The sequence below is a fragment of the Nicotiana tabacum genome, chromosome 21, assembly GCF_000715075.1.
Source record: "Nicotiana tabacum cultivar K326 chromosome 21, ASM71507v2, whole genome shotgun sequence".
NCBI classification, from domain to species: Eukaryota; Viridiplantae; Streptophyta; class Magnoliopsida; order Solanales; family Solanaceae; genus Nicotiana; species Nicotiana tabacum.
Genome location: NC_134100.1, coordinates 31,268,826 through 31,293,322, shown reverse-complemented (window position 1 = coordinate 31,293,322; position 24,497 = coordinate 31,268,826). Strand labels below are relative to the sequence as shown.

At 36.8% G+C, this 24,497-nt stretch overlaps 1 protein-coding gene and 1 non-coding gene across 2 annotated transcripts; one reads left to right on the top strand and one right to left on the bottom strand.

Annotated features, from left to right (window-relative positions):
• Nucleotides 1-415: 415 nt before the first annotated feature.
• On the bottom strand, nt 416-487 carry TRNAW-CCA (transfer RNA tryptophan (anticodon CCA)). The gene has a single exon. It is a non-coding gene; the product is annotated as a tRNA-Trp (tRNA).
• An 8,717-nt stretch (nt 488-9,204) lies between these two features.
• On the top strand, nt 9,205-13,317 carry LOC142175184 (uncharacterized). The gene is made up of 11 exons (XM_075241763.1): nt 9,205-9,379; nt 9,478-9,800; nt 9,924-10,244; nt 10,342-10,458; nt 10,520-10,664; nt 10,761-11,088; nt 11,188-11,314; nt 11,535-11,707; nt 11,843-12,064; nt 12,135-12,230; nt 13,167-13,317. Exons 1-11 carry the CDS (start codon nt 9,205-9,207, stop codon nt 13,315-13,317), a joined length of 2,178 nt encoding a protein of 725 aa, XP_075097864.1.
• The last annotated feature ends 11,180 nt before the right edge of the window (nt 13,318-24,497 follow it).

The window sequence follows — 24,497 nt, the reverse complement described above, 5'->3', positions numbered from 1 at the left end:
TTAAACACCCTTTTACTTGTATACAGTGCTTTGAGCTTTCTCAGGACTAAACACAAAACATCTAAATGTTGCAGCTAAATAGTGCGGAGCTATATATTCATCATAAAGTTGTTTAAAAAATTAATGTAAGAGGACATTGTCATAGTATTTTCTTTAGTAGGTTTAAATTGAACAAACCGTTTTGACAAAGCTATTTAGAGAGAACAAATATCTGTACTTTTGGGGTTCTCAAACTATTATTACTTGTTCGAGCTCATGAACTCCATTAATTTGAGTGTTCCAGCAAAAAAAAGTATTGTCAGGAAATTTTTTTCAAATCTCAGAGCACTCAAACTATATTGAAAGTCGCTTTAACTCGTACATAATTTATAGTTAATCAATATATAAACAAAAAGAAAAGAAAAAAATTGGAAATTGAACCCTACGTGAATCGAACACGCAACCTTCTGATCTGGAGTCAGACGCGCTACCATTGCGCCAAGGATCCACCGTATGAGATTAATCACACTGTTTATTTATTATTACAATAATATTCGGTTCTGCCAATTTTGCAACTCCTTGTAAATTTACATTTTTCCAGTATTGCTGAAAATTTCAAATATATAATGGGGAAAAACAACTAACGCAATAGCATTTTGGATCTCAAATTCATCCACAGTCCTTACAAGGAGAAGTTTTAACATTAATTGTTCAACTAGAACAAGAAAAGCGAAATGAGAAGCAAATTATGGGGTTTTTTTCTGCAAATTTCACCCATCTGGAGAAAAAGCTCTTTTAGTGTTGGTTTGTACATCCTTTGTTAAAGAAAGGGTAAGCATGAGTTTCTATGGAGTTTTAGATTTTTATAATTGTAGACATTGTTTACCCTTAAAATTGGATAACAATTAAACTTATAATGTGGTTTTAATGACACGCGATTTCACCTAATATCAATTGATAAATGTAAAGACTAGTAATAAAAGTCAACAATAGGATAAAGAAATCAGTGTTTGAACGAAATTCTGTCCTCGATCTTGAATATCCCGGAACTGATTTGTGCAAGAACAGTTAAAATATAACAAGCTGAAGAAAAATTATATGAACTAAAGAAAAGGCATTATGTTGCTTTGATATCTCAGAGTGTAAGATGATTACAAAATGATTAGGACCCTCTTTATATAGTAGATGATTCATATCTATGGTACAATTTTAATTACGGAAGTAAATCCTATGATTAGCTAAACAACCTCCCTTAGATTTAATCCGTTCGAGATTTACGCCATGATTTTCGACCAGTCACAGATATCTAGCCTTTCTGTTATTGTGCTTTGCTCGATGTCTGTCTCATTTGATCTCGATCGCTACCAGTTTCGATTTCGACAGATACATCGGTCCTCGAACTCGATACCTTATCCTCGTGCTTTGGTCTGATTCATTGCGAAGCCGACCTTCGATGCAACTCCTTGATCTCGATCAAATAGTAAAATCGGGTAGGTCCAATTTTAACGGTATACATACTTGAACTTCTTTTGTATTTGATAGTAATTTTTAAGGTGTGTGTCGTGAAATGGAGAAATAAAATGGTGGTCGGTGGACATGGTGAAATTAAGAAGACGAGTAGGAGTTGCCTTGAAAGTTTTCTCCACGTCATTTGGCTTCTTTGCCACATTACTGCGTTTGAGACTCATGCACCACCATTTTGCGAGGAGTTGCCATTTAGGTGTTTAATATACGCATTTTCAATCAACATTAATAAAACCGTGTTGCTATAAGCATTCATTATTCGGGGAAAGTGATGGGACTAGCTAATCCCAAAAATGTTGATCATACTTTCTACTCCATCATCTCCGGTTTAATTGATTTTTGTTCGTTTTCACACGAATTCACCATCAAACATAAACGGACCATATTAACCTTATTTTATTAATTGAAATATACTAAATATTCCTAGCTAGGGATGTTCGCCGGTCGGAACGGTACGGTATTTAGATATCTTGGTATTCGATTTCTTAAAATGCTATACCAATACCGTAACTAATTAAATTCGGTATGGTTCGATTTTTTCATTTTCGGTTTCAGTTTATTCGGTTCGGTAATTTCGGTTTATTTTGTTTGAATACTATTTTTTTTGATTTCCCACTCGGTGTCCGGTATCCGCATTGGAGCCCGACTATATCCGGATTTGCGCTGAGTAGGCCTCCATTCGGGGGGAAGCACTCCCTACCAAGAATTTTTTCATACCCAGGGCTCGAACCCGAAACTTCTGGTTAAGGGAGGAACAATCTTATCCACTGCACCACATCCTTTGGTGATATTTTGGTTAAATACTAACTAGTGCATAGAGCCATAGACAGTAATATTCTTAATTAAAGTACTCAAAAGTACAAAACTAAAAATGTTTGTTGACATAAGTTCGGTTCAAATCCAACAAATATCAACCTAGAAAAAAAACTGTACATAAAGGAATAAATTTGATCATTAAAAATATCTTGTTACTTGTTTAGAGTTAATTGATGAACTTAGAAAATAAAGGACAATAAATTTTATATTTATGTTATAATTAATAATATATGTATTGTGTAAAGTGAACAAGTAAAGTGAACAGAGAGACTAATAATTAAATGGGAAAAATACAGTTTCATATTAGAGAATCAAAAACCAAAAGAGCTAACATTTAAAATTTCGTGTTTTGATATAATAATCTTTCTTCTTTTTCAACATTTTTGACTAGTCAAATGCTTCCTACCAAGACATACACACTATAAATTCTGAAGAATGAAAAAGAGTTATTACAACGTACGCATTCCAAAACCTAGAAGAAAAAGGAGAAGAAACAGCCTTCCAAATTAAAGAAATGAGGATGATTATAACTTGTATATTCGCATTATTTGTTATACAAGAAGTGGCTATATTTCAAAATAGCTTTACAGAAAAAGCCTCTTTAGGTATAATAGGAATATGGCCACTGCTGGCTGTTTCTGCCCGGGGTATGCCGTCTCCACCAACACCGACGGCTGCCACAACAATTGGAACAAATGGGCTTCATGCTCCAATTTCAACACGTTCAACCTCTCAACAGATGACTCGAGAGGGAGAAAATATGGAAAACAACTAATTATTAATATCTTTCTTAATTTTTCTATGTATGTTTCTTTCTTCTTAATTTCATATATCGTTATTTACTAATTAATTCAAGGCCTCCTAGCAAAACTTATACTATTATAAATTCTGAACAATCGAAAAAGAGTTGTATAAACCATATCTCCCCGTCACTTGTTATAGAAGAAGCGGTCATATTATATATGTTACTCTACCGTTGTTTCTTTTCTTTCATTATGTAATGAGTTGACACATAATGAGTTGACTGCTTTTAATTTCATACTAGTACTCGCGCGCGATGCGCAGACACAAATTATATCGGATTGTGATTTGGATTATTTGTATTATGTATAAATAACTTTAAAATATAAACCTTCCAGATAAAATTTATAGATAATTATTAGATATTAATTAAGAAGCAAGACATGAATCCATTTCGCAAATCTCATAGTAGATAACCTATTTTCTTTTTCTATATTTATATAATCCAATCGGTTAATTTTAGTACTTAAATTTCGTTTCGTTGTCAATATTAAAAAAATACTAAATATGTCATGTGGTGATTTGTCTCGTTTGAACATATTAGATCATATTATTTTAATAAAATTCTTAGTATCAATTTATTTTTTATCTCAAGCTTAAATAAGTCTTATTCTTTTAAATTTTATACAATTTTTTTTTGTTCTTTGCTTATAATTATTATATTATTTATTATTTAATATTATTATATTTTCATGTGATTTTTCGGCTTACTAATTGACTTAATATCTTGCTTATTATCCTTTTAGTAATTATCAATAAATATTATTTTCTTATTCTTAAAATTAAATATATTTTACGCTTTTATCCTGTTACTCGGAACTATTTTACTATTTAAATCTATCAATAATATTTTGAATATTATTCAATTATTTTATTTTAAATTATAAATATCCTCACACTATATCTATTTTTTTTTATACAGTCTTTGCCCTATTAAGAATTTTTAACTAATTTTTATATTAATATTTTACATGTAGTTAAAATAATATCATATTTTACTTTAAATAATAACTTTAATTAGTCTAGAATATTAATATTGATAGTAACCAATCCTACTTATGTGAAGGAATATAGACCCATAGCTTGCTGTACAACTTTGTATAAGTTGATAGCAAGAATTCTCACTGCCAGACTCAAATTAATAGTAGACAAAATTGTTGGAGCCTCACAATCAACATTCATAGCAGGAAAGAGTATCCTAGACAATGTCATTATTGCACATGAGCTGATAAGAGGTTATACGCAGAAGAAAATTTCTCCTAGGTGCATTATTAAAGTTGATATCAGAAAGGCATATGACTCAGTCAAATGGGACTTTCTTAGAGCCGTCTTGCTAGAATTTGGGTTCCCTAAGAAATTTGTTGGGTGGATTATGGAGTGTGTGACTACTGTGAGTTATGCCATCTTAATCAATGGTGGAATTACTCCAAAGTTTGTGACAAGAAAAGGACTGAGGCAGGGTGATCCCATGTCACCATATCTATTTGTGTTGATCATGGAGTATCTTAACAGATCCTTAAAACAGTTGCAGCATAACCCGGACTTCAATTACCACACCAGATGTAGTAGATTGAAGTTAATGCATATATACTTTTGCTAATGACTTGCTCATGTGCTGCAAGGCTGATAGAACTTCCATACAACTAATGCTTCAAGCTTTCAATCACTTCTCTAGTGTGTTTGGATTGAATGCAAATTTGGACAATAGTTCATTATACATTGCCGGGGTTTCCCAAGAACTGAAGGAGTAGATTCTGAATGAAATATAGTTTGCACTAGGAGAACTGCCATTCAAATATCTGGGAGTTCCACTCTCATCTAAGAAGATCACTGTTCAACATTGTATGCCAATTGTGGAGAAAATAATATCAAAGATTAGATGTTGGACTACTAAATTCTTGTCTTATAGTGGAAGAGTACAATTGATCAAGAGTGTTCTATTTGAAATGCAAACATATTGGGCTCAGATCTTTGTACTGCCAAAGAAAGTTATACAACTAATCACAAGCATATGCAGAACCTTCTTATGGACTGAGAGTTGTGAAGCATCTAGGAAAGCACTGATCTCATGGGAATTACTTTGTATGCCAAGGGTTACAGGGGGTCTGAATTTAATAGACTTCAACTTGTGGAATAGAGAAGCTATTTGCAAGCTGCTATGACAAGTAACATCAAGGAAAGAATCCCAATGGGTGCAATAGATACATGGATACTACATAAAGAATAAGGATCTAGATACTATGAAGACCCCATCACAAGCTTGTTGGCTTGTGAGGAAAATCTTTGATACAAGAAGTTGGTTTGAAGACAGGGACTACAAGGTGGAATTAAAAAAATACAGCAATAGTGATGGTTTCAGCATTAAAAAAGCTTATCTATCATTCCTACCACAATATCCGAAGGTCCCTTGGAAAAATCTCACTATAGGGACAAGGTAGATACATAGACACCAATTCATCTTATGGTTAGCCATTAGACAAAGACTTGCAACTATTGACAGATTAGAGAAATGGGGCATAAATGTTCCAAAGGATTGTGTACTATGTTCCATGGGAGTTACAGAAACTTTAGCTCATTTGTTGTTTGAATGCAAATATGCAAGACATATATGGACCTCTTTACTGAGGTGGATGAGTGAAAATAGACTACCTAAAGCATGGAATGAGGAAGTGCACTGAATGTCCAAAAGGCTTCGAGGAAGTAGAGCTAGAGCATAGTTGACATGGTTATTTGCTGCAACAATCTATCACATATGGAGTGAGCGGAATACCAAAAGATTTCAGAATGAAAAGAAGAAAAATCATCATAGACTTAGAGAAATTAGTCTCCAACTACACATTAGAGGACATAATTACAAGAATTGGAGGAAGATATTAGATGGACTAAATAGTCATCTTAGCTAAGGGTAGATAGTTTGGCTGTAAATACAAAAGTGAATACTCTTAAATAGGTAAAAATAGAGACGGCTAGTTCTTGAGTCCAAATGGAACTAGTGGATGTAAATATACACAATTGGTTGAATAAAAATTTTTATTTTGACCAAAAAAAAGTTCTTTGATTATTATATTACAAATCTATTGAGTTTCCTTATATTTATTTTTTGGATTACATTCAATAAATTTTCTTTCTCTTTTAGTTTCAAGATACAAAATTTGACTTTTAATTTCCGTTAATAAAATTACTTATATTAGATATTTATTTTTTATTTTTTAAATTTTAATTCGACTTTAATTTTTGATGGCCTATCCATAGTTTGAGCATTCTCATCATAATTTTAAGAACTTTCTAACCTTATCTAATAAATTTTTAATTATTTTTTACACTTGCTATTATGTTATCAAATATATGGTATTATCATAGTTTCATATGGCTTTTAATTAATCAGCCACTTTAGTTAATATTATTATCCATTACTATCCTTTAATATAATATAGATAAATCTAGAATTTTTTTAATCTTAACATAAATATCTATTTTATTTTAAAAATATTGCTTGAATATTTAAGTTATTTATATTTATCAATAGTATTTTTAAGTATTTTATTTTATTTTATTTTCTAAACTAATTCTTAACATAAATATTCTCACACTATTTCTAATTTATTTTTAATATTTTTAAGTTTTTATTTTATCTGTTAGACATAAGTTGCGTGGTATTATCCACAATATGATCTTTCTTATCATAATAGATAAATAACAACTTTCTCATCTCAAATTTAAATAAGTTTTATCTTTTTTTTTTTATGATGAAAGTTTTTTTTCTCTCTATTTGTTCCTTATTTTTGCTATTATATTATTTAATACATAATATTATTACATTATTATGTGGCTTTCATTAGCTGGTTTAATTACTCATTTAGTATATTACAGATAAATATAAAAAATTATTTCAATCGTAAATTTGAATCTATTGTTCGTATTTCGAAATATGATTTTTCTTATTATATTTCAAGAAAGAATTTTCTTTATCTCAAATTCAAAGAAGTTATATCCTCTTACATTTTAATTGGGCTGCATTTTTAAACAATTACCTTATGCTTTCAGTAAGGTAATTTGTAACCGTCCTTACAAGGAGAAGTTTTAACTACTTGGAGCTCAAATTCGTCCACAGTCCTTACAAGGAGAAGTTTTAACATTAATTGTTCAATTTCTGACAGTTATTTGTCCAAAATTCATCACTTCTAATATTAACTACTTGTATTTGTGACCGTATTTATCTCGACAAAGATCAATAATATTGTCACGATTGATTGTGGCGATAAATTTGGAAACGCAAGCTAAAGGTCAACGTTTGAGCAAGCAAAAAATAAAAAAATAAAAAAAGAAAGTTAGCACAACTTATGAATCAATTTTTATACATTCACTACATATATATATATATATATATATATATATATATATATAGAAGAAATTACATCATATATCACTTGGGCCATACAACCCATTCGAAAATAGCCCACATCTGAAGCTCTTACCTGGTTTAGCCCAGGTTGTATATATTATGAAATTTAGTTTTCACCTGGTAGCCCACAACTTAAAACAACGGTTTTAATATTTTAAATTTCAATTTCTCTGTTTCTTTTTCTCTCTCTTCCTCACGCTTTTCTCAGAGACGAAGGTAACCGACCTCCGTTGTTGGGTTCAAATACTTTTTCGAGCTTTCACTCTTATTTTCAGGTAATGTTCGTTTCATTTATGCTTTTACCACAACTCTTATTTTCAGGTAATTTTCGTTTCATTTATGTTTTTACCATAGTTTTGGTTTTGAATTTTGTTTTATTTTTAATTTTTTTGCTTTTCTGATTATGCCTATTTTCTTTACAATGTTGTTGTGTTTTTTGTTTGATTTTGTGTTCCTTCTATCTTTGTTCTGGGCTTAAACTTGATGTTTTAGTTTGCATGCTTTGTTATTTCGACTTTTAGGGTAGAATTTTTTATTTTTTGAGTTTTGTTACAATTTGGAAAAATTGGCCTCTGCTTTGTATTCATGGCCTTTATTTTTAGTTTGATTTTGTGTTTTCCTTCACTTGTCTTCACTTTTTGTTAAAGCTTTGTTTGTTTATTTTATTGTTGAAAATGCATTCAAAAATACCTGCTTCTAAAAGCAAAATGAAGGTTACTGGAAAAGGCATTAAGTTCGATTATGCGAAAATATTGAGGGACTTGCCCTCAAGCCCTGATTCTGAAGCTAATATGCATGTCCAGGCCCCAGATGATGATGATTTTGAGTCTCCTGCTCCTCCTAAAAACTCGCAACAAGAGAGCAGTCATATGACTTGTTCACAAACGAGGAATACTCCCACTCCAGTTTAATCATCGAGGGACTTGCCCTCAACCCCTGCTTCTGAAGCGAATACGCATGTCCAGGCTCCCGATGATGATGATTTTGAGTCTCCTGCTCCTACAAAAAAGTTGCAACAAGAGAGCAGTCGAATGACTCGTTCGCAAACGAGTAATACTCCTACTCTGGTTAACATCGTTAGAATAAGGAGTAAGAAATATGTGAGACCTGAAAAATCAAAAGAAAAGCTGAAAGTTGATTTGGTTAATGAAGATGATGTAGGCCCCAGTGTTAAACCGAAAAGGAGAAAGATCAAGGACGATGGTGAGAGTGGTCTTGATTATATATCGAAAGAACAAAGGTTTGCTATTCGCTGCAAATTGAATGAGAGAAAAGCTAAGCTGAAGGCATTCCCTGTGTTGCTATTAATTTTATACATGCTTATACAATTTCATACAAAGTTATACAGCTGTTTATACATCTTTATACAAGTACTACTACACTGATTTATACATTTTTATAAAACTTTTTAGTATAGTTTTTGTTCCTGATCTATTTCTTGTTATTTTTCCATATGCAAGGTTGGGGACTTCTATATACAACCAGTTGATCATTTCCACAACAGGATTAGTTCCCATACCGAGACTGATATTGTGAGCATTTTGAAGCAATGTTTGACTGACACGCAGCTTCAAATGTTCCGTGCTAGTTTTTTTGGATACTTCTTGGATCTCCCTTAATTTAAAATTCAAAATCAACTTATTCATTGTATATTATTGAGGGAAGTCATCCCAGGACGGGAAATGGAGTTGTGGGTGAAAATTAATGGTTGTTTGCTGCGTTTTGACATTGGAGAGTTTGCTGTTATCACTGGTTTGAAGTGTGTAGAAGAAGACGCCACTTTCTATGACAAACCAGTTGTCAATAGGTTGCTAAAAGAGTATTTTCCAAGAGATGGAAAAAAGGCTATAACGAGGGGTAGCTTCTTGATCGCTTCAAGAAAAAGGACTAGAAGCCAGACGAAGATGTGTTCAAGATGACCTTGATGGTGTTTGTCCATCATTTCATATTCTCAGATGCCAATAATCATGGTATCAACAAAGATGATTTTGATATCATTGAAAGTGGTCAATATCAGACGTATACTTGGGGGAAAAAGTCATTTGAAGATATTTTAAAGACAATGAGGGACAAACAGTGTGACTATTTGATAATGTATAGGCTTGGAGGTTTGCCACTTGCATTACAAATATGGTTTTTTGAATGTTACTCTATGGTTGACAAGCATCTAGCTGTTCGCACTGGTACAAATGTTCCATGCATTCTTAATTGGAAAGTCACTGAAACTCTAACATATGCAGATTTGACTGGTGAGGTGATCATGTCTAGTATCGACAAGGTAAATATTTTGTACCATAATACTTCTTCATATATGATTTCAGTTTTTCTGTAAGTATGTATATTTATGAATATGTCACAATTTCCTTTTTCTACTATTGTAATCCAGTTTTTCTTCTTGTAGTTGAACTATAGGAACATTTTCCCTACTCGTGAAGAGATGTCAACTCTGAACATCGACACACATTTTGAAGTTAATGCCGCTGATGTTGCATCAGTGGAGGTGCCTGCCTTTCACATTGATGATTCTATCGCTGCATCTCCACCTTGTCCTCAGAATATGGAGCAACAGTCTAAACGACCTCATCCTCAAAATACGGAGCAACTGTCTAAACGACCTTTTCCTCAGAATATGGATCGACAGCCTAATCCGAGTTATGATCCTTTGGTGCGCATTGATCTGTTGAATGCTGAAGTTGAGAAGCTGAGGTGTGCTATTGGAAAGGTACTGGAGCTTTAGCTTTTCTGTAGTTTATCGGTACTTTTTGTATATACATGGTTTTTTGGTTATAAACATGGTTGTTGATTTACTTTTGTTGTAGTTGACTGATACAGTTACGACACTCAACAATTATGTAGTTTCTTCCTTTGAAAAAGTGTTCAGTTTTCTGAATATAAAGGAAACCAAGGAAACGAGGGAGGATGTTACTGATTCTAAGGTAATTTTTTACTGATAAAACCAAATCACTCAACAGTTATGCCTTCTCTGAATCATATTAGATTCGTCAGCGCGTGTCTGATGACAATACATCTGGTCTCGACAAATTTGATGGCTATCAATATAATGTTGTTCCTGACTTTGTCGATCAAGTGAATCAAGATAACGTGCTAGCTGACGAGGGAGTTAATGATGGTGTTGATCATGGTATTCATTCTGCATTTTATCTTTTCTTGTCTGATTTTTCTTTTCTTCATTTTAAAAGTTTTTTATTATTGGTTTTCCCTGTCTAAAGGGTAGCAGGTGATGTCAAAGGTGACACATTTTGGGATGATATTGGCGATGAAGATTTAGCTATGCTACAGATGTCCCAAATTGTGCTTCACAAACCATCCATCATAGACATAGAAGATGATTACATTTCTCCTGAACAGTCAGTTCGACAGAAACTACCAGGAAAATATGCCAAATCTCCATATTTTCCAGTTTATGATTCGGGGGCATCAGGATCGGCGTACAAGATCATTTTTGATATCAAGCATCCTTTCACGATCAAAATTGATGATTTTGATCCATTGTCGCCATTGGCTAAAGAGTTTTGCGCGTTTGTTGATAATGAGATGGATACGAGGTGAAGGTATCTTCACTTTCTTTAATCTTTCATGTTCTGATTTTATACTTGTCACTGAAGGTAGTTCTGATTACTTTTTATTTTTTTTGTGATTTGAAGTGCCAAAAATATATATACCGATGAAGTAAATAAGCTTGCGGAAGCTTTTACTTTTGGCTCGTGTCATGCGACCACAAAGGATTGGTTCCACTCACTTGCGTATTGTGGTCGATCTTTGATTGACACGGTATTTAATAACTTTCTGTTCTAATGCCTTTTTTATTTGTTGCATATCTTTATTGTTTGAGACCCCCATAGTGTATACATAGCTTTGTATAATCACCGTATAAGATTGTATAAGATTGTATAACCTTGTATAAATATGTATACCTCTGTATAATAGTGTATACATTCTATATTTAAAAAATCTGGTAGTGTTGGTTTTTCTGTTCTATTTATTGTCTCAGCACTTGGATGTCCTCTTTTATTATTTGAGGAAGAGGGGAAAATATGGGCCGAATGTTGCCATGCGGTTTACTACAACCGACTTTGCTTTTGGTAACAAAATCAACTCCCTGTATAAAGATTTCAAAGTGAATCAAGATCCTTCAGTGATTCCTGAAGGGCATGAGATAGAAGAGTACATTAGAGGATATTATTGTGATGCAAATGTATCGTAGCACACTATTGACCACGTCTTATTCCCTATCTATGTGAAGCGCGGAAGAGCAAAATTGGGCCATTGGGTTTTGGGGTTGTTTACGTTCACAGATAGGTGCATCCACATCTATGACTCTAACCGTGGAGCTATTAATGATAGACTTGCTTTGGATGCTGCATTACCTTATGCAATTCTGATACCTTACTTCTTGAAGAGTTCTGATTTTTATGTCGAGAAGAAGGGCATTGATTGGAACAATGGTGCATATACCGATAAATCCCATTCTGATGCTTTGCAGATTAATCTGGTTAATAATGTGCCCCAACAGATCAAATGGTAGGTTAGTCTCAATTGTTTTACTATTAGGGTACCTATTTGAATTTGATTTGTTTCTTTTTAATTACAGTGATTGTGGTGCTTTTGTTGCTGGCTTTGCTGAGTATTTCATCCTTAGTAAGGAAATTCGAAAAGATAATTTTGACATTGAGACACTTCGGACCAGGTGGGGATCTCTGTTGTGGGATTATGGAAGGAAAAACAACAGTCCGGTGTAATTAGTGGTGATGAAATCACAGGGAGACTTTTCAAAAAGAGGAAGAGGGGACGACCGAGAAAGTAGTTCTATTTTTTCCATTTTAATGTAGTTTTGCTATGTATCAGGAGTTGTTGCCTAGTTTTGTCTAAGTACTATTCTACTACTTGTGAGATAACTTTAAAGGATATTATAGATATTTTTATTTTTGTGTAATTTGTGGTAGTCATTACATATTGTGGCTGTGAATGAATTACATTTTAATGAATATTTCAGTTGCTTTTGTCCTTTAACAAAGTATGTATTTTCATTATGGTTGCAGTTTTGTTAATGTAGCAGGGTTTATACATATGTATACAATAATATATATAGTTATACAAATTTATACAAACTTATACTCTCATTTATACACCTATATACATATAATACCATTGATTGTTTGCAGTTCTGTTTTGTATTTGTACAATCTATCAATATATTTAGCACCATTAAAAACAGCAAGACACTATTATTGGATAATCAAAACATGTATAATGAAACATCTCAATTGCTTGTGAAACTTAACTACTCAACATTTGTAACTCTATTGTTTGTGAAACTTAACTACTCAACATAACAACAAATGTAATAGGAAGTGTTATGTTTCCAACTATTTATTTTGGTCGATTCCTACATGTTTTTCTATTGTGACCACCTTGTCCACACACAGAACATGAAAACACCCTCTTAGACTCTTTCTCTGAAGCAGGTTTGAGTCTTTCCTTTCTTGGCCTTCCTACATTCTTTCTCCCTTTAGGTGATCGGACCACATCTTTCAGCACCTCTGTTGGGATTACCCATAAACTCTCATCTGGCATCGGATTCACTATAAATTCATAAGTTCTAAGGAGTTTATCCTTCTTGTAGTAAAAAGAGCAATACTGGCCAGGTTTTAGCTGCTGGTTCTTCAAAACCGCCCAAGTATGCAGACATGGAAGTTCATCCATTTGAAATTTTCCGCAACTGCATGTTCCCTCTTCAAGGCACACTATGTTTCACCTTACCCCTTCAAACATAGTATATAACTGCTCCGTAGCAGGCCTCACCTGAAAATTTTTTTTTTTAAAAAAAAGTTAAAGAACATTACACATTATTATACAAAGTTATACATCCTTATACAAGCAGTAAAATGCAAGTCAGCAGTGCCAAGCATCATTATATTTGATTCATTTTACCGTCACTTGATCCGATGCAATCAGATTTTCCCGAAGGAGTTTCTCGTACTTTTCGCCAAGCTCTGTAGATGTCTCCCTTGCACTTTTTCTGTTTTTGTTGTTCCACTGTTGTAGCAAATTTGTCATGTACTCCAGCAATTGCATTACTGGTAACTCTCTAGCATCCTTGTTTGCTGCATTAATTGACAATATTGGAAGTCATTACCATCGACCTTTTCACTTTGGAATATGCCCTAGACTACCTTTCGTAGCCAATTTCGAACAAGTAAGGTTGCACTCTCGGATCAATTTTGCACATCTCTGTCATATGGTACTCAAACTTCTCTATCGTGTAAGCTCTAGCCAAAGCAAAAAAGATATCCTTCAATTGTTTGTGATGTTTCTTGAATGTGCACTTTACATTCTACCACAAGTGAAACATGCAAATACAATGTGGTACTTCTGGGTACACAACTTTTGTGGCATTGAGGATGCTTTCGTTTCTATCTGAAACTATACACATCCCTTCCCTAACACCAAAAGTACTCTTTATCTGGACAAAGAACCACTCCTAAGATTTGTTATTCTCTGAATCTACAATTGCATATGCAAGTGGAAGGATTTTTCCTGTTTATACAAAATAGATATTAGGATTCAGACAATTATACAAATATTTTACACAATTATACAACTTTATACCAACTGCAAATTTTATAAAAACAACAGCTGTGAAATTCTATACACTTTTATACATGAAACTACAACATTATATAAACTGCAGAAACAAGGTAGATGCAGTCAACTCACCAGCTCCATCCTGTGTGCAAGCAGTCAATATGGTACCCCTATATGCTGATTTAAGGAAACTTCCGTCATCAACCATTATCGGTCTACAATGCTCCCAGCCCTTGATAGATGCATATAGCGAAACATATGCATAAAGAAAGCATCCATCTTCTGATTTGTGCAACTTTGTAACCGTTCCTGGATTTGTATGCTCCAACATATAAAAATACTTCGGCAGCTCCTTATATGAATCACTCGGACTCCCTCTTATCATTGCCATTACTATCTCTTTAGCTCTCCATGATTTCATGTAGCTCACTTCAATCCCGTGTTGCTTTTGTATGTCCTCTATTATATCATTTGCGGTGTAAGCGTTTTTTGGATTAACATACTTGTCCTTGACTATACTAGCAATTACACCTGAAGTAGCTTGACGTTGTGTTAAGTATCTTTCACCATAGCTGCATGTGTGATTATTATTGTAACTTCTCACTTTGAATATGTTTGCCTTGAAAACGGCAGAAGATTTGAAACTCCAAGCACAATTGTCATCCACACACATAAGGTGATACCTAGGATTAAAGATCATTCAACTTCTAAATACACTTGTATACAAAAACATAACTAGATATATACTAATTTTAATACCTATATACAAATATATACTACTTTATACATATTTATACATATATATAACAGAATATACAATTATTTACATACCTTGTTGCGTTTGATCTCTTCACCTTGTTGCGCTTGATCTCTTCACCTTGAATTAGAACCTCTCGCATACAGCCAAATACTTCATCACATTCATAACTGTCTCTTTATCTTAATAAACTTGATCCTCCTCAACAAATTCGTTCAACATATTATCTATTATACCCGTGTTTTCACTAAGTTTCGTGTTTTCAATCAATTCGATATCAGGCATAATCTCAGTGCTATCAATTGTGGATACATCTATAGAATTGGAACTTGTAGCAACCAAACAACTAGAACTTGTAGCAACCAAACAACTGGAACTTGTAGCAACCAAACGATTATCATAAATCTCTTTCACTATCACAAACAAAGGGTATTCAGTGAAATTCAAGTTTTTCTTCTTTAATTCGATATACACCTTAACACCTGTATTGTTGTAAATTAGGATCGGTGGCAAACCATCATTTGGGAGAAAGTTAATCTCTATTGTGTTTAACTCACTATCGATCCTAATCTGTTCTGAAATAGCTGCAACTAAATTGTTGTAGCTGAATGTCGACTCGATTATTACACAATCGTTGATGAAACTGATAAACTTGTTTTCTTCCCATTAATCGCTATGAAGAACGTAAACTGGAAAAATCTCCATCGAACAAAAAGTTGAAATCAAAATTGCAACAAAAATGAAAATTGCGCTGATTTGCAGCAAAAAAATTTCACTTTTCGTGTTTGATTTGCTGTTAATTCGAGATGAAGAATAATTTATAGGGTTTTTGGAGCTGCATTGACCGCAAGATCTCATTTTTGTAGATTTGGGGAAGAAGAATGGAAAGAATGAGAGAAAATCCCGCTTCTGACTCCCAAAAAACGGAAATAACGCCCCTTTTTTCGGATATAGGCCTCTTATTTTTGGGCTACTCAATTGTAAATTGAAATATGGGCTATAAAGTTGAAAAGGAGGCAGCCTAGTTGTTTTAATATGAAATTTTCCCACATATATATGGGTTACTGATTTCTAGGTTATGGGCTCAGGAAAAGTTCTATAGACCATTACTATAAAGTTCTTTTACGTTATTAATGTGAAAATAGCACGAGCTAGCCAATTTTTTGACTTGTAACTGAAAAATAGCTAGTGTTTGCAAAATTATTAAAAAATAGCCACTATTTTACTGCAACACGGAAAGTTCCAACATAATATACTAGAGATTGATGCATTTGTATATGAACTTCCAGCATAATATGCTGGAACTCCAACACACGGAAAGTTCTAGCATAATATACTGGAGATTGGAGCACCTGTGTATGAACTTCCAGCATATTATGATGGTCCAGTATATTATACTAGAATTTCAGTATATTATGATGGAAGTCCAGTATATTATGCTGGAACTCCATTATATTATGCTGGAATATTTTCCAGATTTTGAATATGTAACGACCGACCGGTCATTTTGAGCTTCTGCACTTCGCTCGCCAGTTCTCGGGCATGACTAGCCACGTATGATGTATTATAACTTATGTAAATCATCGGTTTTGGTTTTCAGGGTAATCAGAATGAATTTGGAAGAACAATTCTCAATTTGAAGCTTAAAACTTGAAAGGTTTGACCAAGTTTTGACTTGTTATATATGATCTCGGATTAGAATTTTTATGATTTGGTTAGCTCTGTTAGGTGACTTGGGACTTAGGAGCGTGATTGGAATGTATTTTTGGGGGTCCGTGGAAGATTTAGGCTTGAATTGACGAAATTGAAAATTTGGCATTTTCCGGTTGGTAGTGAAAATTTTGATATCGGAGTCGGAATGGAATTCCGGAAGTTGTAGTAGGTCCGTTGTATCATTTGTGATGTTTATGCAAAATTTCAGGTCATTCGAATGAGGTTTGGTAGACTTTTTGATCGAATGCGGAATTCGAAGGTTTTGGAATCCTTAGGCTTAAACTCGAGGGTGTTTTGATGATTCGATGTTGTTTTGAGTGTTTCGAAGATTGGAATAAGTTCGAATGGTGATATGTGACTTATTTGTATTTTTTGTTGAGGTCCCGGGGGCCTCGGGATGATTTCAGATAGTTTTCGGAAAGGTTGAACTTGAGAAATTTCAGTTGATGTTGCTACTTCTGTCATTTCCGCACCTGCGGATTTGGGGACCGCAGGTGCGTGCTCCACAGGAGTGGAAGAGAGGTGCAGGTGCATGGATGACTACAAGTGCGGATTGGTAACCGCATCTGTGATGCCGCAGGAGCGGTGAGGCGATCGCAGATGCGATGCCTGGTGAGATAAGTGAAATCCGCAGAAGCGGATGTTGTTCCGCAAAAGCAGAAGCGCAGGTGCGCTTATGGGATCGCAGGTGCGCTTATGGGATCGCAGGTGCGTAAGATCTGTGCAGAATGTATAAAAAGGTCCCTTCGTGATTTTCAGTCATTTGTTCATTATTTTTGTGCGATTTTGGAGCTCCAAGCTGTGATTTCAACAGGGAATCAAGTGTTGATAGAGGGGTAAGCTACTTTGGCTTTGTATCTTGTGTTTATGGTAATTATTTCATTGTTTAATCATGAAAATTAGTGGGAAAAATTAGAGAAAGAGTTGGGAAATTAGGAGCCATTTGAGGTCCGATTTTGATGATCTTGGTATGTATAGACTCGTGGAAGGATGTGAAATCTATTGATGTGGTTTTTATCGGATTCCGAGACATGGGCCCGGGGGTCGGGTTTGACCAATTTCAGGATTTTTGATGTAATTTGACTATTTTTGTGTGGGATTTGTCCCCTTAGCGTATATTGATGTTATGATTTTGATTTTGGATAGATTTTAGGCGGGTTGTGGCCGAGTCGATCGGCAAGGGCATTGCGGAGTTGATTTTCATCCGGTTTGAGGTAAGTAATGATTGTAAATGATGTCTTGAGGGTATGAAACCCCAGATTTCACATCATTGTGCTATTTTGAGGTGACACACACGCTAGATGACGAGTGTGGAGTCGTGCACCGTTGGGGATTGTGACCTGGTCCGTCCCGTACAACTGTTAAGTCGCGTATTTGATTAAAAACTGTTTTGATATCATTGTATTTTGAAAAGTATTGCTATGTTTTGGGAGGAATGCCATATTTGGGCCTCATGCCAACTATTTTGGACCCTTATGGGGCTTTTACTACTTTTTCTCACTGTTTTGACTTAATAATTACACTTAGTCATGCTTTGTTTTACTGATTTCATAATTCAGCCTTATTTACTGTCACGACCCGGAATTCCCACCTTCAGGAGTCGTGATGGCGCCTACTAATGTGAGCTAGGCAAGCCAACCCTTAACTATCTACTACCTCTTTTTTTCATATTACTTCTTTTAAAACAAACATAGGGCTACAATATAAATAAAATGGAAGTTTGGAAATAGGCAGAAGTCATCATTTATAAAGCTTAGAGCTACATCTATTACCACTTTTAAACTTCAATACCCCAAAATCTGGTGTCACAGTACCACAAACTGTCTAAGAGTCACTACATACAAACTCTGAAGAAAATACATAGTACAGTTCCTGAGCAAGAGATAAAGGAAACATGAAATAGAGATAGAGGGAGACGCCAGGGCCCGCGAACGTCTGCAGGTCTACCTTGGGTCTCCGGATGGACTGAAAGAATCCCTCCAACTACTGTCCGAAAGCTGCTCCGGGATCTGCACACAGTGCAGAGTGTAGTATCAGCACAACTGACCCCATGTGCTGGTAAGTGCCTGGCCTAACCCCGGCGAAGTAGTGACAATGCTAGGACCAGACTCCAGATACACCTGTGTAGTTATATAAAAAGTAAATAGATAATAAGCAATTAAAGCTGGGGAAGGGGAACATGTCGCGGCGATAGTTGATAAAGCAAAATAGTAAACGATAAATAAGGAAGCTAACAATATAACTTCTAACACAGATAAAGAAAAGTAAAGAAAACTTTCAATTTCAGTTTCCATCTTGTTGTAGGCGTGCAACCCGATCCCATTTCTCATGTCTTGTGGTAGGCGTACCACCCGCTCCCGTTTCATAATATCTTGTGGTAGGTATACCACCCGCTCCCATTTCATAATATCTCACAGGTCCCACTTCATAATATCTCACAATTTCAAGGAATCCCGGCAAGGGGAAATAATCAATATAATAACTTCCCGGCAAGGGAACAACAATATTGAATTAGTCATCCCGGCAAGGGAGAATCAGCTATAACCAATCACAACTTAGCTTGTACTCAGTTCAATTATTGAAAATGCTCAATCATAGAAGATCATTAAGTAAAGCACCCAAGTGTCATTTAAGAACACAACAACTTTCAATTTAAGACTCACGGTCATGCTTGACACCAATGTATAGATACTCGTCACCATGCTTATATGTCGTACTCAGCAAGAAGCAAGTAGCAAATATGACTCAACTCCTAATCACTCAAGCTAGGGTTAGACCAAACACTTACCTAGATGCCTTGAACACCACTCAAGTCTCAATTATAGCTTTACCCCTCGATTCCACCACCAATCCGCTCGAATCTAGTCACAAGTTACTTAATTACATCAATAAGTGCTAAATGAATCAACCCCAATGCATACAAATGAGTTTTCCAAAGTTTTACCCAAAAGTCAAAATCACCCCCAGGGCCACATGGTCGAAACCCGAGGTTCGGATCCAAAACCCGATTACCCATTCCCCCACGAATCCAAATATATAATTTGTTTTGAAATCGAACCTCAAATTGAGGTCCAAATCCCCAATTTTAGAAAAACCTAGGTTCTACCTAAAACACCCAATTCCCCCCATGAAAATCTTTGATTTGAAGTTGAAATTATGTTGAAAGATGTTAAGGAGTGAAGAGAATGAGTTAGAAATCACTTACCAACGTTTTGGAGAAGAAAAGTTGTTTGAAAAATTGCCTCTTATGTTTTTGGGGTTTTGAAAAGTGGAAAATAACTGAAATTCACGTTTATTTATACCCCTCTTAGACCCTCTGTGCGGACCGCATCAAATGGACCGCGGCCGCACAGGCCTCCCTGAAGACCTGCAGTTCAGCACCCTGTGCGGATCGCACAAGGCCGACTGCGGCCGCACGACCTTCACCATGGACCGCACAAAGGCGACGCGGCCGCGCTGGCCTCTCCGTGGTCGCACACGATTTCTCGCGGACCGCTTTAGCGGGTTCAGAGACCTGCAACTTCCTGAACCTGCAACATATGATTTCTAAGCCTAAGGTATCCCAGAACCTACCCGAAACTCACCTGAGTCCTCGAAACTCTAACCCAAGTATACATACAACCTCAAAAACATCCTACAGACATATTCGTGTTATCAAATCACCAAAATAACATCATGAACATCGAATTAAACCTCAAGATCAATGAAATTTCTCAAAACTCTTTTAAACCTCAAATTTCCCAATTAAGGTCCGGATCACGTCAAACGACGTCCGTTTTTAACCAGATTTTACAGGAATGACTCAAATCATATATAAGACCTGTACCGGGCACCAGAACCAAAATACAGGCCCGATACCATCACCTTCTAATCAGTTTTCATTTCGAATTTCTTTAAACAATTTCACTTAAAAATTCATTTCTCAGGCTTGGGACACCGGAATTCGATTCCCGACATACACCCAAGTCCCATATTTTCTTACGGACCTTCCTGGACCATCAGATCACGGGTCCGGATCTGTTTACCCAAAAGGTTAACCGAAGTCAATTTAACTCATTTTAAAGTCAAGACTTAAAATTTTTATAGAATTTCATATTTAAGCTTTCCAGCTACACACCCGGACTGTGCATGCAAATCGAGGTGACTCTAAATGAGGTTTTCAAGGCCTCAAAACATGGAAGTTTCAACCCAAAGGGTCATCACATTCTCCACCTCTAAAACAACCGTTCGTCCTCGAACGGACAGAGGAAGGAAGTACCTGAGTCGGGGAAAAGATGGGGATAATGGCTCCGCATATCAGACTCGGACTCCCAGGTCGATGCCTCAGGAGGCTGACCTTTCCACTGAACACGAACCGAAGGAAAAATCTTTGACCTCAACTGACGAACCTGCCGGTCTAGAATAGCTACCAGCTCCTTCTCATAATACAAGTCCTTGTCCAACTGGACAGTGCTAAAATCTAACACGTGGAATGGATCACCGTGATACTTCCGAAGCATGGACACATGAAATACTGGATGCACGGTTGATAAGCTAGGCGGCAATGCAAGTCTATAAGCCACCTCTCCCACTCGATCAAGAATCTCAAATAGACCAATGAACCTAGGGCTAAGCTTGTCCTTCTTCCCAAATCTCATCACGCCTTTCATAGGCGACACTCGGAGCAATACGCACTCACCAACCATAAAAGCCACATCTCGAACCTTGCGGTCTGCATAACTCTTTTGCTTGGACTAAGCTGCACGAAGCCTATCCTGAATAATCCTGACCTTGTCCAAAGCCTCCTGAACCAGATCCGTACCCAACAATCGAGCCTCTCCCGGCTCAAACCATCCAACCGGAGATCGACACCGCCTACCATATAAAGACTCATAAGGAGCCATCTAGATACTCGACTGGTAGCTGTTGTTGTAGGCAAACTCTGCCAAAGGCAATAACTGATCCCACGAGTCTCCAAAGTCAATGGCACAAGCTCGGAGCATATCCTCCAAAATTTGAATAGTCTGCTCGGACTGCCCATCCGTGTGAGGATGAAATGCTGTACTCAACTCAACCTAGGTGCCCAACTCTCGCTGAACTGCTCTCTAGAAACGTGAGGTAAACTGTGTACCTCGGTCCGAAATGATAGAGACAGGCACGCCATGAAGACGAACAATCTCTCGGATGTAGATCTCAGCTAACCTCTCGGATGTAGATCTCAGCTAACCTCTCGGATGAATAGGAGACTGCCACAGGAATGAAATGCGTTGACTTGGTCAGCCTATCAACAATGACCCAAACTGCGTCAAACTTCTTCCGAGTCAGTGGAAGTCCAGTAATGAAGTCCATAGTGATCCGCTCCCACTTCCACTCGAGAAGCTCAATCCTCTGAAACAATCCACCAGGCCTCTGATGTTCATACTTAACCTGCTAACAATTCAAACATCGAGCCATATATGCAACAATATCCTTCTTCATTCTATGCCACCAGCATTGCTGCCACAAAACCTGATACATCTTCGCGGCACCCGGACGAATAGAGTACTGGGAGCTATGGTCCTCCTCTAAAATCAACTTTCGGAGCCCATCCACATTAGGCACACAAACTCGCCCCTGCAATCTCAAAACTCCATCATCACCTAAGGTAACCTACTTGGCTCCTCCACGCTGCACCATGTCTCTAAGGACACACAAATGGGGATCATCAAACTGCCGACACAGATATGCTCCAATAAAGAAGAACGAGCGACTGTGCAGGACAATACACGACTAGGCTCAAAAATATCCAACCTCACAAACTGATTGGCCAAAGCCTGAACATCCAAAGCAAGCGGTCTCTCACCGACCGAAATATAAGCAAGACTGCCCATACTGGCTGACTTCCTACTCAAGGCATCAGCCACCATATTGGCCTTTCTCAGGTGATATAAGATAGTGATATCATAATCTTTCAACAACTCCAACCACCTCCTCTGTCTCAAATTCAACTCTTTTTGCTTGAATAAATACTGAAAACTCTTGTGATCCGTGAACACCTCACATGCCACGCTATACAGATAATGCCTCCAAATCTTCAATGCGTGAACAATGCCTGCCAACTCCAAGTCATGAATCGGATAGTTCTTCTCATGAATCTTCAACTGTCGCGAAGCATAGGCAATGACCTTGCCATCCTGCATCAACACTGCACCAAGCCCAATACGAGATGCATCATAATAAACTGTGTAAGGCCTTGAACCTGTAGGCAAAACCAACACCGGTGCCGTAGTCAGAGCTGTCTTAAGCTTCTGAAAGCTCGCCTCACACTTGTCTGACCATCTGAACTGGGCACCCTTCTGGGTCAACCTGGTCATCGGGGCTGCGATAGATGAAAACCCCTCCATGAACCGACGGTAGTAGCCTGCCAATCCTAAGAAACTCCAAATCTTTGTAGCTGATGATGGTCTAGGCCAGCTCTTGACTACCTCAATCTTCTTCGGATCAACCTGAATACCCTGCTGATACAACGTGACCCAGGAATGCAACTGAACTCAACCAGAACTCACACTTCAAGAACTTAACATACAACTGACTATCCTTCAGAGTCTGAAAAACCACTCTGAGATGCTGCTCGTGCTCCTCCTGGTTGCGGGAATATATCAAAATATCATTAATGAAGACTATCACAAACGAGTCCAAATAAGGCCTAAACACTCGGTTCATCAAATCCATAAAAGCTGTTGGGGCATTGGTCAACCTAAATGACATGACCAGGAACTCATGCCCGTACCAAGTGCGGAAAACTGTCTTAGGGATATCGGATGACTTAATCCTCAACTGATGGTAGCCAGATCTCAGATCAATCTTTGAAAACACCTTGGCACCCTGAAGCTGATCAAACAAATCATCGATCCTCGACAATGGATACTTATTCTTGATTGTAACCATGTTCAACTGCCGGTAATCAATACACATTCTCATCGAACCATCCTTTTTCTTAACAAACAACATCGACGCACCCCAAGGCGAAACGCTGGGTCTAATGAAACCCTTCTCAAGAAAGTCTTGCAACTGCTCCTTCAACTCTTTCAACTCTGGCGGGGCCATGCGATACGGCGAGATAGATATGGGCTGAGTGCCTATAGCCAAATCAATATAGAAGTCAATATCCCTATCAGGCGGCATACCCAGTAGGTCTGAAGGGAATACCTCAGGAAACTTACGAACAACGGGCATAGAATCAATAGAGGGAACCTCCGCACTAGAATCACAAACATAAGCTAAATAGGCCAGACACCTCTTCTAGACCATACACCGAGCCTTCACATAAGAAATAACGCTACGGATAGAATGACCAGGAGTTCCTCTCCACTCTAAACGAGGCATATCCGGTAAAGGTAAGGTCACAGTCTTGGCATGACAGTCCAAGATAGCATGGTAAGGTGATAACCAGTCCATCACCAATATAACATCGAAGTCGACCATGTCTAGAAGCAACAAATCCATACAAGTCTCAAGACCCCCAATCACAACTACACAAGAGCGATGGACTCGATCTACCATAATAGAATTACCTACCGGTGTAGACATATAAACAGGAATACTCAACAAATCACTAGGCATGGCCAGATACAGTGCAAAATAAGATGACACGTACAAGTATGTAGACCTTGGATCAAATAACGCTGAAGCATCTCTATCACAAACCAGAACCGTACCTATAATAACTATATCTGAAGCCTCAGTCTCGGGCCTGGCTGGGAGAGCCAACCACCCTGAACTACCTCTCTAGGATGGCCTGTAGCTGGCTGGTCTCCACCTCTGGCGGCCTGAGCTCCACCTCTAGGACCTCTACCTCCACTTCTAGCACCTCTACCCCCACCTCTAGCTGGCTGGGCAGGTTGTGGAACATCTGGTTCCTGAGCCATAGAACGGAACCCT